Source organism: Diadema antillarum, unplaced genomic scaffold, assembly GCF_040938485.1.
Source record: "Diadema antillarum isolate AM-2024a unplaced genomic scaffold, OU_Dant_1.0 seq00000507_RagTag, whole genome shotgun sequence".
In the NCBI taxonomy this organism is placed as follows: domain Eukaryota; kingdom Metazoa; phylum Echinodermata; class Echinoidea; order Diadematoida; family Diadematidae; genus Diadema; species Diadema antillarum.
In genome coordinates, this window is record NW_027271462.1 from 1,581,560 (window position 1) to 1,594,863 (window position 13,304).

At 37.4% G+C, this 13,304-nt stretch overlaps 1 protein-coding gene across 1 annotated transcript; it reads left to right on the plus strand.

Annotated features, from left to right (window-relative positions):
• The first annotated feature begins 238 nt into the window (after positions 1-238).
• Positions 239-12,950, plus strand: LOC139734009 (uncharacterized). Its single transcript, XM_071644816.1, has 12 exons — positions 239-357; positions 1,963-2,049; positions 3,421-3,456; positions 3,949-3,994; positions 4,472-4,608; positions 5,140-5,283; positions 5,877-6,011; positions 6,329-6,436; positions 7,133-7,224; positions 10,437-10,616; positions 11,091-11,277; positions 12,780-12,950. The coding sequence occupies exons 1-12, from the start codon at positions 250-252 to the stop codon at positions 12,948-12,950; spliced, it is 1,431 nt and encodes a 476-aa protein (XP_071500917.1). The 5' UTR covers positions 239-249.
• The last annotated feature ends 354 nt before the right edge of the window (positions 12,951-13,304 follow it).

Here is a 13,304-nt window from a genome sequence, read left to right on the forward strand (position 1 = left end):
TAAACTCCATTTCGCTGTCTGAGCATGCTGAGGGCTCCTAAAGACCTACATAGTACATGCAGAAGAACGAACCAATCTTTGTACATCTGAAACACCTTTCCATGCATGTGCAAGTTATCTGCCAAAGAGCAGAATCAAACAGAGTGTTGAAGTCTCAATAAAACCTGTCAAAACATTCCATACACGACATAGTATATTTTGTGAAGACTGACTTGATAGACATAAGCCTCACAATTAACATTTCAGTTTATGATACACTGGCCATCGGTTTTTCTTTTGTGCTCCAAGGTATCCACGTCCGTGTATGCTGACAATGAGTGCACGTCTAAACTGAGTGTTGAAGTGGAATGTGATGAGGTAAGAAGAACGTTGTGAAACATTTTTAGTTCACCAGTTCCAATGTCCGATGCAAGACGGAGTTAAAGGGGATGGCTAGCAACTGATCAGTGGGAATCAGTGGGAATGCTGGGGGATGATTGTTCCAATTCTTGTGGGATTCATTTAAGAGTACATTATATATCTATCATTGTGTGAAAATTATTTGCTTCAGAACGGTCTCATATTCAAGTAATGTGCAGTTTAATGCCCCGTCACTGTACAGACATGCCAACCTGGAAACATTACAGTGCACATTACTTGACTAAGAGACCATTCTGAAGCAAATGATTTTCACACAATAGATATATAGTGTACTCTTAAATGAATCCCACAAGGATTGGAACAATTATCCCCCATCATTCCCACTGATTCCCACTGATCAGTTACTAGCCATCCCCTTTAAAGTAAGATGCCTCTGTGTATGTTCATGTTGGTTTTGGTAAAAACAATAAAATAACCCAATCAGAAATAAAAAGGAATAATTACAAAAGGTCATGCGACAATAAGGCGGTGACGGAAATAGCGGCAATGTTTCACATGTTGTCATTACGTCAGGCTATAGAAATGATGAGTTATAATGAATGAATTGGTAAAATTAGAATAGCATTGTGCACCTCTCCCAGTAGCTTTGAAATTATAATGAAATTTCTTGTGATGATCACGATAATAACAACACTAATACAAATACTACTACTACTACTACTAATGATAATAATGATAATAATAATAATGATAATAATAATAATAATAATAGTAATTGTAATGACAATAAATAGCAATACCCTCTTCTCGACAAAGGGGTTATTTCATTTCAAGTTTTGTTTTGTTTTTCTTTCTTTTGTGTTTCTCATTCAACTTAAGATCGGAACATTGCTTTTGTCTTTCTAAAACTACACAAATATCTCTAAGGACAAATATTTCGCACTAGCACAGTCTCCTCGAAACTATAGGAACTAAAGGTGCTCTTGCAAATCGCCGGCGATGATCACTATTATAGATAACATGTCTTAATTTGTTCATTATATCCAAAACAAATCTTTGCTTATATCAGTTGGCTACTAGTATAGCGCAAAGGTCCACCTTTCGGTGCTCATGGCACTTTGTCTTTGTTTTTAGGTCAAGCTTATAAATCACAAATGACTCTACAGTATCGTTTCTTTATAGTCAAGCTCAAAACAAAATTTTGTCCTTAATTATAACTGACCTGAATGGCAGTGTTACTGGCTAGAAAAATTGTGAATTTTTCAACATGAACATCGAAAGGATTGCTGCATCACAAAGTTTCCCCTGTGATACTGAGCAAGCACTATTCTTATTCTGCCTTATGGAAGAAACAATATTTTTGTAGCAATTTATTTTATTTCATTCTTTCATTTTCACCTTTTCACTTATTTTTTGTATAAATCATTGTCGTGTACATAATCATTTGTTTTCATCATTTATCATGATGGCAATAATCGTGTTTATCGGACTGAATTCTACGAAATAATGCAATCGGGAGGGACATGAATTCAGCAGAAATGGGCGTAAGTGTAGCAAATTATATCAAGCTCTGTAGGAGTATTTCTCTTATTCTCTTGCCAGTGCACGGAATGGGGCCAGTGCGTGCAGGGATCCGTACCGGTAGATGACTGGTTAACGTTTGCCCTGAAGACACAGCGGGAGCTACAGGTACTGCGTGTTTATCTTAACCCTTTGCCTATGGAAAGTTGGTGGGGCCAGAGCAATGCTTGCCATGCTTGTAAAGATTTCAGTATCTCGTATGGGACGGGTTAAAACTCTTGGTCCACACCCCGGCCATTTATGCGTTCATTAGTCAAGGATACAGCATAATTTTTGTTACGAGGTGTTCCGAAAATAATTGCCATTGACGTATTTGGGGGCTACAGTTTGTTATTTTTCAGGTTTGTTAATCCGACAATGAAAAGGCCGGGTGAAAAGGTTCGTTGTACATTTCGTAATTCCAAAGGTCCGTTTTAGGACGCACCTTTGAACCCTATGTGTTATTTCAGTTTAGGATAAGGACCTTCGGAATAACTTCACAAAATCTTGTTCGGATTAACGAACTCTTTTTCGTTTCCGCATTTAAAGGACAAGTTCACCTTCATAAACATATGGATTGAGAGAATGCAACAATATTAGTAGAACACATCAGTGAAGGTTTGAGGAAAATTGGACAATCGATGCAAAAGTTATGAATTTTGAAAATTTTTGTGTTGGAACCGCTGGATGAGGAGACTACTACAGCTTGTGAGTCATATGCGTACAACAGTATAAAGAAAATGTAAAAGAAAATTCAAAATATTTTCACTTTTTTCGCAAAATAAAAGAGCACTTGACTTGCCTCTTTCTAAAGGCAGGGGGAATAATATTACCCATAACATTTGTCGGTAACGAGTCAGGGGAATGTGTGCTTTTTTCAAAAGATTGAATTTTGTGAAATTCTCTTTATATTTTCCTTATATTGCTGTACGCATGTGACATCTAAGTTATTCATACACTGCAGTAGTCTTCTCATCCAGCGGTTACTGCACAAAAACTTCAAAAATTCATAACTTTTGAACGGATTGTCTGATTTTCCTCAAACTTTCAATGATGTGTTCTACTAATATTGCTACATTCTCTCAATCCTTATGTTTATGAAGGTGAACTTGTCCTTTAAGTATTCATCGAAGTATAGGGAATCCATTATATGGGAAAGATTGAGTTAACGTTTGTATTACTCACTGAACCATATTTGTTGTATAACAGTTAGCAGTAATATCTTTGACTGAAAAAATGATTGATTTTTGTTTGTTTTTTTCAATTGCTGCAACCAAGATCATTTCTACTTCAATGATGCACGAATACAACTGTTGCCACGAGTTCTTTAATTCGTACCGTATCGTCTTGTGTAAACATGACGTATTCGACTCCACTCGAAGATAGTCCTACCGATGTATACATACAGAGAGATACCAGTGTTCAAAAGCAAACCGAGTGTCAATGTGTCTTCCCTCATTCATCCGATCTCTCTCTCTCCCTCTCTTTCTTCATATACAGATTGACTTCACCTTTGACCAATTCATCATGCTTGACGTAAGTCAAGGAGGAGTATGAAATTAGAGTGATTATTTATATACTACAAATACTACAAATTATCAATATGATTGTATAAGAATTATACAATATGAGGATATTCACCTAGCCTGGATCTTATCATCACACAATTATAATTGATTTTGTTAAATGTGTCGTTTTGATACAGACCATGAAGTAATAAGGATGTCCGTCTGTTTATTTGTCTGTGTGTCTCTTTCTTTCTTTCTTTCCACGTTGCAAACACGAGTGTGCGGCAACTGTATGTCTGTGATTTTAGTTTCGATTAATTATTCTAATATTTTGCCACATAAACACCACATCTCAAACTAATGTCCATTGTACCAGTGTTTAAGATCAGTTTTATGATTTGTTTATTAGGTTTACTTGTCCACAAATGTCATATCCTGTAACATAATCGGAAAACATTGAAATGTATAACACTGTTCTGATATAATATTTGTCTCTGTTACTCTCATCTAATTTGTGTAGTCTCACAACAGTTTTCAAGCCAGAGCATATGGACTTAGATACGGAGGTAAGTGGTTGTTACATTCTTTTGCCGATATAAATTGGACTGGCGTAAAATAGCAGCAATTCAAAAGTGCAACATATTATTTGTGACTTCAATATAAAACACACACACACACAGAAACTTTCAGAGATTTGAAAAAAAAAATGTCACTTTTGTTATAGCTACACGTTAACAAGTCTTTATAAAGCTAAATTCTTTGTACATAATGTTGTTTAGATAACATTCCTGTTCGGTGTTTTACGTATTTTGTGACATCATTATCGCTGTCATCATCTCTTTTTATTATAAGAAGGGCATTGTTTATCTTCATGCACCTACAAAATAATTTGCAGTTCAAATTTGTAAATCATTTTATGCACTGACTTTCATTATAAGGTTATGTGTTTAGCGTGGCATAGGTTCTCAAAGTCCCTCAAATTATTCTCTCTATACTGGCAGCCTTGCGAATCACATTTTTTTTCTTGCCTTTCATGTTTGCAGCGAACGATACCTGCGTGTGGCCGCCCCCGTACCCCGAGAACTGCACGAGCATCGGAAACCATGAATTTACGATACTCGACCAGCTCAACATGGGGATCCGAGGAATCGAAATGGATGTGTGGTGGTGTTACAATGCGGTGAGCACTAATGCAAGCTCCAAAGGAAATTAAAGGGATGGTAAACTATTGGTTGAGGTGACGATTCAACTTTTAACTTTTTCTTCGAGATACTTAGAAACCACTTTATGAAATGTTAAAGAGCATATTCTAAGAGGAATTCAAAGTTTATTTAATGAAAATCGGTTTTGAAATGGCTGAGATAGAAAAATAGAAAAGCAAGGTAAAACAAAGCAATCCTAATTAAATTTACGTGGTTCCCACATTTTTCTTAGGATCGCTTTGTTTTGGATATCCGTCATTCATTGTCATTTCAAAATCCATTTTCATCAAATAAATTTTGAATTCGTCTTAGCATTAAATGCTCATTCATATTTCATAAGAGGTTTCTCATTATCTTAAAAAAAAAGAATTCTCATCAAAAACGTCGGAAACCTGAAACCCCATCTCAAACGAAACTGTATACCATCCCTTAAATAAAAAATATGCATTAAATGGGATCGCATAATTGTTAAACACATATCCGTGTTACTGGTTTGTTGTTACTTTCAGTTTCGTCTCTGCCATCTCGGTACACACGAATACCTGGGGGACTGCGAGGCGGACCACATGTTATACTCTGACGTCATCAATGACATAGGGACATGGCTAAACCAACCGGAGAACCAGAACGAAATCATTCGTATCTATCTCAACGTGAGCTTTGTTCTATTCACTCTTCGTACTGTATTGCTTCTTAACGATCAAGTTCGAATACACTCTCTCACACCTGAAACTATAGATTATAGTTGGAACGTAATATTTTTGTATCTTTATGCAGTTCTTTTCATTGAACATGCTGAATGGTATTTTCAATTTACTATATATGACGTGCATATTTATTTGATCCTAAACAAAGCAGTTTTGATTGATACAGTAATACTTTTATCGTGCAATTCAATGCTAACTTTCCTATTAGAAAATATTATACTTTATCACAGCATGTTTATTGTTCATGCTGTTTTGATTTTTTTCTCTGCTTTGTAATGTTTTGTTCTGTGTTATTTTTGATGTCATGATATTAATATGTAGCACTGCAATTTCTCATCAAAAATGGATTACATAATTTGGCCAAATGGAAAACGATTGACCTGAATGCCCAACGCAGGATGAGCTAATATAAATATACCAAACATGGTAAATAAACACACAGACGAATACTTTGCGGTCATGGAGATGTCTTAGTGTCAATTCAAACATCGGCTGAAATCTGGTCTCTGTTTCCTTTCCTCACGTAAAATATCCATCAGGAAAAGCAAGATCAGCAGCACGACGATGAGATGAATTCGATCATTCAGGCAGCGTTTGGGAGCCGGGTCCTTACTCCTGCAGACCTCTCGGGGACGTACGGCGGACACTGGCCCACCATTAAGCAGATGAGAGAGGTACTAGACGGATGAAACGTCGATATTTTGTTAAAGTGAAATGCAACAAATATTAGTACTCATTCTTTAGTATGTGGGAAATTGATACCTTTTTTTAAATCTATTATAAAAACAGAGTGAAGGACTTTTCTTTCTATAACGGTCAAAATTAGAAGGATCTGTTGTAAAATTCCAAATGAGATGTCGTTCCATTACAAATGTTGCATTTGTTTATTATCAGAGGATTAAGCTACATATATAATTTATATTAATTTATGATATTCATAAACTAATAATTTATAATTTCATTTTTTTTTTTGGCAATTCTCCTAATATAGGATGGGAAAAACGTAATACTCGCAGCTGGGGGCACAGACGGGTTCTTCACCCACGGGGACGTGTACATTCACCCGCTGTACTTCGACGCCGACCTAAGGACAAATCTGGTAGGCCCCCACCGTTTTGTCAGCCGTGCTTTAGAAAGCTACACCAAATCCTATCACAAGATGGCGCCAAACGATTTTCGTGTTTTGTCTGTATCCATGAATGTACATGTAATAATTATGTGGTTTCGAGATTTAATTGCTCGTGAGCTGGGAACAAAACAGCAGCAACAACAACAACAACAACAACAACAAGCCAGTAATGCATATTTTTGAGGGTTCAAAGTCTCGAAAATATTCTGAGGAGTCATTGTCCTGTGTAATACAATTAAAGTAATGTACTGCACTCATACTTGATATGTTAACATCTGCAGGGCTTATGGCTATTACAATGATATTTAATGCTAATATGTTTACTTCATCATCCCATTGAATTTGGAGAATGGTTTGATTAAGATCTCTTTGAGATCCCAAAGAGCAACACGCACAATGTTCTTCCAGCTACTTTAGATGGAGAACTTTCAATTTAAATTCATACCGTAGTCTGTGCAAGCGGGCTTTCAGATACTTTCGCACTGGCGCCCCCTACTGTCACCTGTTTACTTCACGGTCCGACTTTTTCGAGTATTGCCAATCGTATTTCATTAATTCCGACACAGAGAAATCTGTATTTGACGATAATTAAATAAAAGGAAGGTGAATATCTCTTGATTTGCAAGAACAAATATAATTGATGTAATCCAATAATATTCCTGCCAGTTTACATCCTATCCCGAGTGCAGCGGACGAAATAACTCCAACATTGTGCGCGTCTACAGCGACAGTCTGCAATTTCCTCTAGTAACGAGTGGGTAAGCCTGGAACTTATTGATTTTGTTGTTCACTTTTAGACTTACAGTGTAGAGGGATATATCAAATCCAGTGTTTGCTCTTAAGAATGTAATTTTGCCAGTTTCAAAGCAATTCTTAGAAAATGCTGACATGAGGAGTAATACTTTCTTAATAAATCTTGTAACCATAGTGGGAAGTTGAGGAAAGCGTAGCGTCCTTGCTTACAACGATAATGTGACAATAATTCGGAAAAAAATAGAGCAGATATAAAAAAAGAAGGAAAGTGTCATGTTACAATATGAATGAAAAAACAAAATAGATTGAAGCCCTGTCTTGAAATATATTTTACGATTGGGTCGTGATGCAAAATAACTTTATTGCAATAGTGCATTTGAAACAATAATATTCGAAAAACGAAAGTAACAGGAAGAAGCAAAAATCTGAATAACGAGGCATAGTGATCAAACTCCTGGCATTTTAACATGAACGTTATGTTTAGACACCGGGCCTACTATGAGCACTAATAGTAAGATATCAATATGATTCAAAACTTCCAACGAATATTATGTTGCTCAGTGAGTTCACATTATTACTTTTGCAACTATCTATTCGGTACATAACGTGTAATTATTCATAGACAGTGTTGGGCAAAATATAGTTGAGACAAGTTTCATGTGTGTGAGTATGTGTGTGTGTGTGTGTGTGTGTGTGTTCTTTTTTTTTGGGGGGGGGAGGGGTGGCAAAAATTATGATAAATTTCGATGCGCTTGTGATTGTACTTTACTTGTCCTTACTGAAACAAGTAGGAGGGATCATTTTTTACCACTACTGGAAGGTGTTGAGGCATCTCACTCAATACCAAGTATCTTCCTTTGAGATTACAATTATTTCGTACCACATTCTTCTTCTTTTTTTGTGAAGTTGCAATTCCATAACAGTGGAATGCTGATAGTGATAGAGAGGATGACATAAGTTCTTCTTCCAAATACGAATAGAATTTCGACAAAATGGACGTATAAACTGTGACGGTCAATATTGAAATACTTTCCGGTTGGGTATGATCTAAAGATTAATATCAGTGTCAGTGGGCGGTAAAGTTATCAAAGTATACATTAAAAAATGCCTGACATTTCTAGTTAATCAATATTGGTTACATGTTTTCTCTAATGGGCAGAAGTATTTTTTTCTTTTTGATGTGGTATTTGTACAAGGAAGTTTGGATATTATAGAATACATTTGAATCATCCACAAGGGAAAAATGTCAGGGTAGCGACTGATTTCCACAAATTCATGGAAGTAGAAACATAGACTGCCATGACTGCTGTCAGAGATTTGTGTGTGCGTGTGTGCAGTGGCGTTTCGTGGGTCAAGACATTGGGGGGGGGCACCTCATGGCAGCAACATCAGAATTGCATAAGGGTACAATTAAATGCGAGCGAGCGGAGCGAGCGAGCTTGAAAATTTTGACATTTTACAGTCCCCAAACTGCCGTTTGTAGCTATATACAATTATATATATATATATATACATATATATATATATAATATAATCATTTGCTTTGGAAATTAAGGGGGTTGCACCGGGCGCAACTGCTGGCAGTTGCTGGCAGTAACATCAGGAGAATGGCATAACGATTAAATGCGAGCGAGCTTGAAAATTTTGACATTTTACAGTCCCCAAACTGCCGTTTCTAGCTATATCTTTTCGCTTTGGAAATTAAGGGGAGGGGTGCACCGGGCGCAACTGCTGGCAGTTGCTGGCAGTAACATCAAGAGAATGGCATAACGATTAAATGCGAGCGAGCGAAGCGAGCGAGCTTGAAAAATTTGACATTTTACAGTCCCCAAACTGCCGTTTGTAGCTATATTTTTTCACTTTGGAAATTTAGGGGGGGAGGCGCACCGGGCGCAACTGCTAGCAATTACTGGCAGTAACATCAGGAGAATGGCATATAACGGTTAAATGCGAGCGAGCGAAGCGAGCGAGCTTGAAAATTTTGACATTTTATAGTCCAAAAACTGCCGTTTGTAGCTATATTTTCTCGCTTTGGAAATTAAGGGGAGGGGGCGCACCGGGCGCAACTGCTGGCAATTGCTGGCAGTAACATCAGGAGAATGGCATAACGATTAAATGCGAGCGAGCGAAGCGAGCGAGCTTGAAAATTTTGACATTTTACAGTCCCAAAACTGCCGTTTGTAGCTATATTTTTTCGCTTTGGAAATTCAGGGGGGGGGGGGCGCACCGGGCGCAATTGCTGGCAATTACTGGCAGTAACATCAGGAGAATGGCATATAACGGTTAAATGCGAGCGAGCGAAGCGAGCGAGCTTGGAAAAACTGTCGTTTGTAGCTACATGTATATTTTTTTCGCTTTGGAGGGAGGGGGCGCCCGGTGCGCCCCCTGGATCCGCCACTGGTAGTCAAGGGTGTCGGTTTATGTTCATGATTGGGGGAGGTATGACCAGCGAGGGGGCGTCGAAGTGACCAAGCGGGAGAAGGATGTCTAAAATCTGCACTTTATATAGAGCATCCCCTAATTTGTTTGTGTTTGTGAGTGTGTGTGTTTCATATAGATGGAAAAGTTAGGAAATAGCCAAGGTCAAGTCTTATTATTGGCAATGCAAGGCATTTTAATATAGACTAGTAAGTATGTAAAGCAACACTGCAAAATCAATGATCAAGCTTTAATGTGTACAACCTATCAAACATCACATTGCGCAACATTGCAGCGACTCTTTTTGCCATTCCGATGTTCTGAGTACACCGCGCACATCCTGCTTGTATTCAAAATGCCAACCAGGAATCACGCTGAATCACAATCTTATGTCGTCTCCGGGCTTTTGAACAATATTTCACTATATATACCTCTTTAATTGTATGGTTAAAAGAAATCTTAGAAAAATATCTTTTTTCTTGATCATCCTTTCATGTCGATTTCAAAAGCAGTTTACTAACCCTTGAATTACCATTTTGGTAGGTTTTTTTTCTTTTTTTTCCCTTTTTTTTACCAGCGGATTGGGGGGGGGGGGGCACGTGCCCCCCCCCCCGTAGTTACGCCACTGCGTGTGTGTATGTGTGTATACTAGTATGGCCCAGTTCAAGTACTCTCTCTATATATAGTCATAAATACGATAATCAGTAGCTTACATAATAAGAACTATTACTTGTAGAAAGATGATCGACCTAGAAAATTCAGTAAATTTTTAGAATTGACGTGCATTTTATTCGATCAGATACTACAAGGGAGAGGACACCGTGGGATCAATTAAGAACCTCAGCGAGTACGTCCAGTGTCGAATCCAGTATCCCACCATGGATATGATTAACCCGGAACTCCTCAAGACAGGGGTCTTTACATGGGCCGAAGGTCAACCGGAAGAAGAACTGGCATATGATTCCTGCGTAATGTTGAGGTACAGGAAATTAAGAACAGTTAGAAAGTTTCTGAATCATGTCAAATGAACACTGTCTGTACGTACGTACTGTCTGAAGTATTCCTATAATCTTACTTTATTGCTGAATAAGATTTTGACCATGTTCTTGCATAACAAAATGATTGAGGACATGTGGAATGTTCAGAATTTTTCACAGGATGTGCTTTTCGTACAGCACGTTTCCTACAGCAGTGACTACCCTATTCAAATAAAAATGTGATGTATTATATCATACCATGGTCCCCTGCTTCTGGTAAAAACAAAATCATGCTGCTCTCATAGACTGACTAGTTGTTGCAGACTGAGCAGAAATAGATTTTGTTCACTTATAGAAAATGAACTGATAAGAATATACTCCCGCCATTAGGGGCAAATGAATCTTGTGTGTATACTGCATGAGGGCACTGTACCATGATTTATCTCCATCCCCATTTTTATGTGAATGTCTAACAGTGGGGTCGACCATCGGTGGTACGCTGCCTCAGACTGCGCCACGATCCGACGCTACAGCTGCCAGAACGACGTGGACCCCGAGGACTGGCGGATGAGCGACATGACGGGCCCCTATACGACCACTGAGAACGTCTGTCCCGAGGGCTACTCCTTCAGCGTTCCCCATAATGGCTATCGGCAGCAGAAGGTAGATGGATTCGAAGTCACATGGTTTCAATTTCATTTCATGTCATGTTTTTTTTTCAAAAGATCATAGAGAAGGAAATTCCTTTGATATTGTATAAAGTCACGAAGAGTTTAAACGAAGAACCAATGTCGTTGCATGAAAGTTGCATATGAAAATAAATGAATTGAATTGAATTGAAAAAAAAAACCGCCAAATATTGTGTAAAACATTACAATCGATTTACACGTAGGCTAAAACTTATTTCAGTCCGGATTATGAATGGTAAACTGTTATGATTTATACCGCTTTGTAGTATGTAGAAATATCTAAAATGTATGGTGATTCAATTTATTGTTAGAGGTACTCATCGAAGTAATAAAAAGGATATTGTTCATATAGGTCTACCACTAGAGGTGGAAGAGTTGAGCATTGAGCAAAAAATAATAATCAGTTAGTAGTAATTCCTTTGTTGCATGCAATAGCCTTTTTTTTTTTTGCCATTTGCCATAGCCATTTGCTACTGATGGCAATGGCAATTCTTATGTCCTACATTGCCCACAAAATTGCATTTGTGATCTTTACTATGGTACATTGTCAAACATAGATATCAATACTAACTACACGAAATAAATGGATTCCAAAATAGATTTTTTAAAGAAGGAAGATGCAACATCTTGATGAAAATAAGGACTTATGAGAACAATTATTACAAATAAAATGACTCTTGCTTGTTGCCCTGTTCAGCATCACAATGAAGGTTCCGACTATTTCGATATTTTCTCGTATGTTGAAGAAAATTTTATATGCCTAGTTAAAAGAGAAAGCCTAAGTACAAATTCAAACAGCTTTTATTGGCTTTAGCATTGTTTAGCCTATAATGTTTGGCGTTTCAAGACCCAAAAAATTGATGAATCGAGTACGAGTTTGATTGTTGAAGCTCTAGCAAATTGCTACAATTTTAGACTGTCAGACATGCCTGAACATAGCATTCACTGTGTTTATTTTAGTAGCGCATGTAGTGCGAATGTTGCACGATTCGTTTTGTTTGACTCTTTGCTTCTATGAAGAAATTAACATAATCACGAAGTGGAGTTTTCCTCTTGTTTTTTTTTTTAAGAAATATCACGAGATGTGTCGTTTTCATTTGCTAACTTCAGTTGCTTAAAACATGCCTAAAGCTTGGATCGAAAATCAAAAAGAAAATGAAACACAAAAGAATACCTTCATTTCAGTATAAAAAAAAAGAAGGCACAATTCATAGTCATTCGATCGCCTTCACCGTCTTGAATTGATATGCCTTTTGAATTCGGGAGGTCAATCATATATCATGTAGGTATATGCATGTGTGTTTGTATGATGTCAATGTGTGTCTGATTATTAGTAGGTGTTATGTGTGTATGTATATACGTATGCATGTATGTACGTATGTTGACTTCTCCTATTATGTATATGTATTCTTTTGTTTATCAATTGATCAGTTGTTTCTTTGTTCTTTTATTCTATTCGTATTTGTCTACACTCAGCTAATCGAGTCCTCTACGGACAACGACGTGTGGCTCAACTTTTCCCCCTGGCTACCGGCGGCGCCCACATCAATGCCTTTGACGACATCCGGGTCGGGTCGGGCAACTCTCTGCCTCAATCTTCTTTTTGTGGCATCAGCGGCTGCTTGGTTTTCCTCCAGATTGCTGTAGATGTCAAGTGATGTCTCTGATCGCATTATATTTAATACATTGGTGATAGCTTTAATCATTGATTAAAGGTAACATCGAATAAATAGTTGGTTTTTTTTTTCTTGACTCATATTTGTCCTGTATCAAATCAATTTCTCATGAATACACAAGAAATACTATACCGCAATCCATGCAATCTTTGGCTACATGCGTGCTGTTCCTTTGCTGTAATTTTGAATAAGAAAAACTTGGGCCAAGCATTAACCCCTCTGACCCGTTACCCAAAGATTTGTCCACGAGCTCAAGAATATAGGTGTTAAAGATTTTAGTTAATGCATGAATTGAATAACTGATCTGTAACCATAATATTTATAT

Bases quoted from the DNA above. Each gene is read 5' to 3' on its own strand.
- LOC139734009 (XM_071644816.1), top strand. From the start codon at position 250: ATGATACACTGGCCATCGGTTTTTCTTTTGTGCTCCAAGGTATCCACG. The intron at 358-1,962 runs GTAAGAAGAACG...TTCTCTTGCCAG, and splicing joins TTGAAGTGGAATGTGATGAG to TGCACGGAATGGGGCCAGTG. The intron at 7,225-10,436 runs GTAAGCCTGGAA...TTATTCGATCAG, and splicing joins TTTCCTCTAGTAACGAGTGG to ATACTACAAGGGAGAGGACA.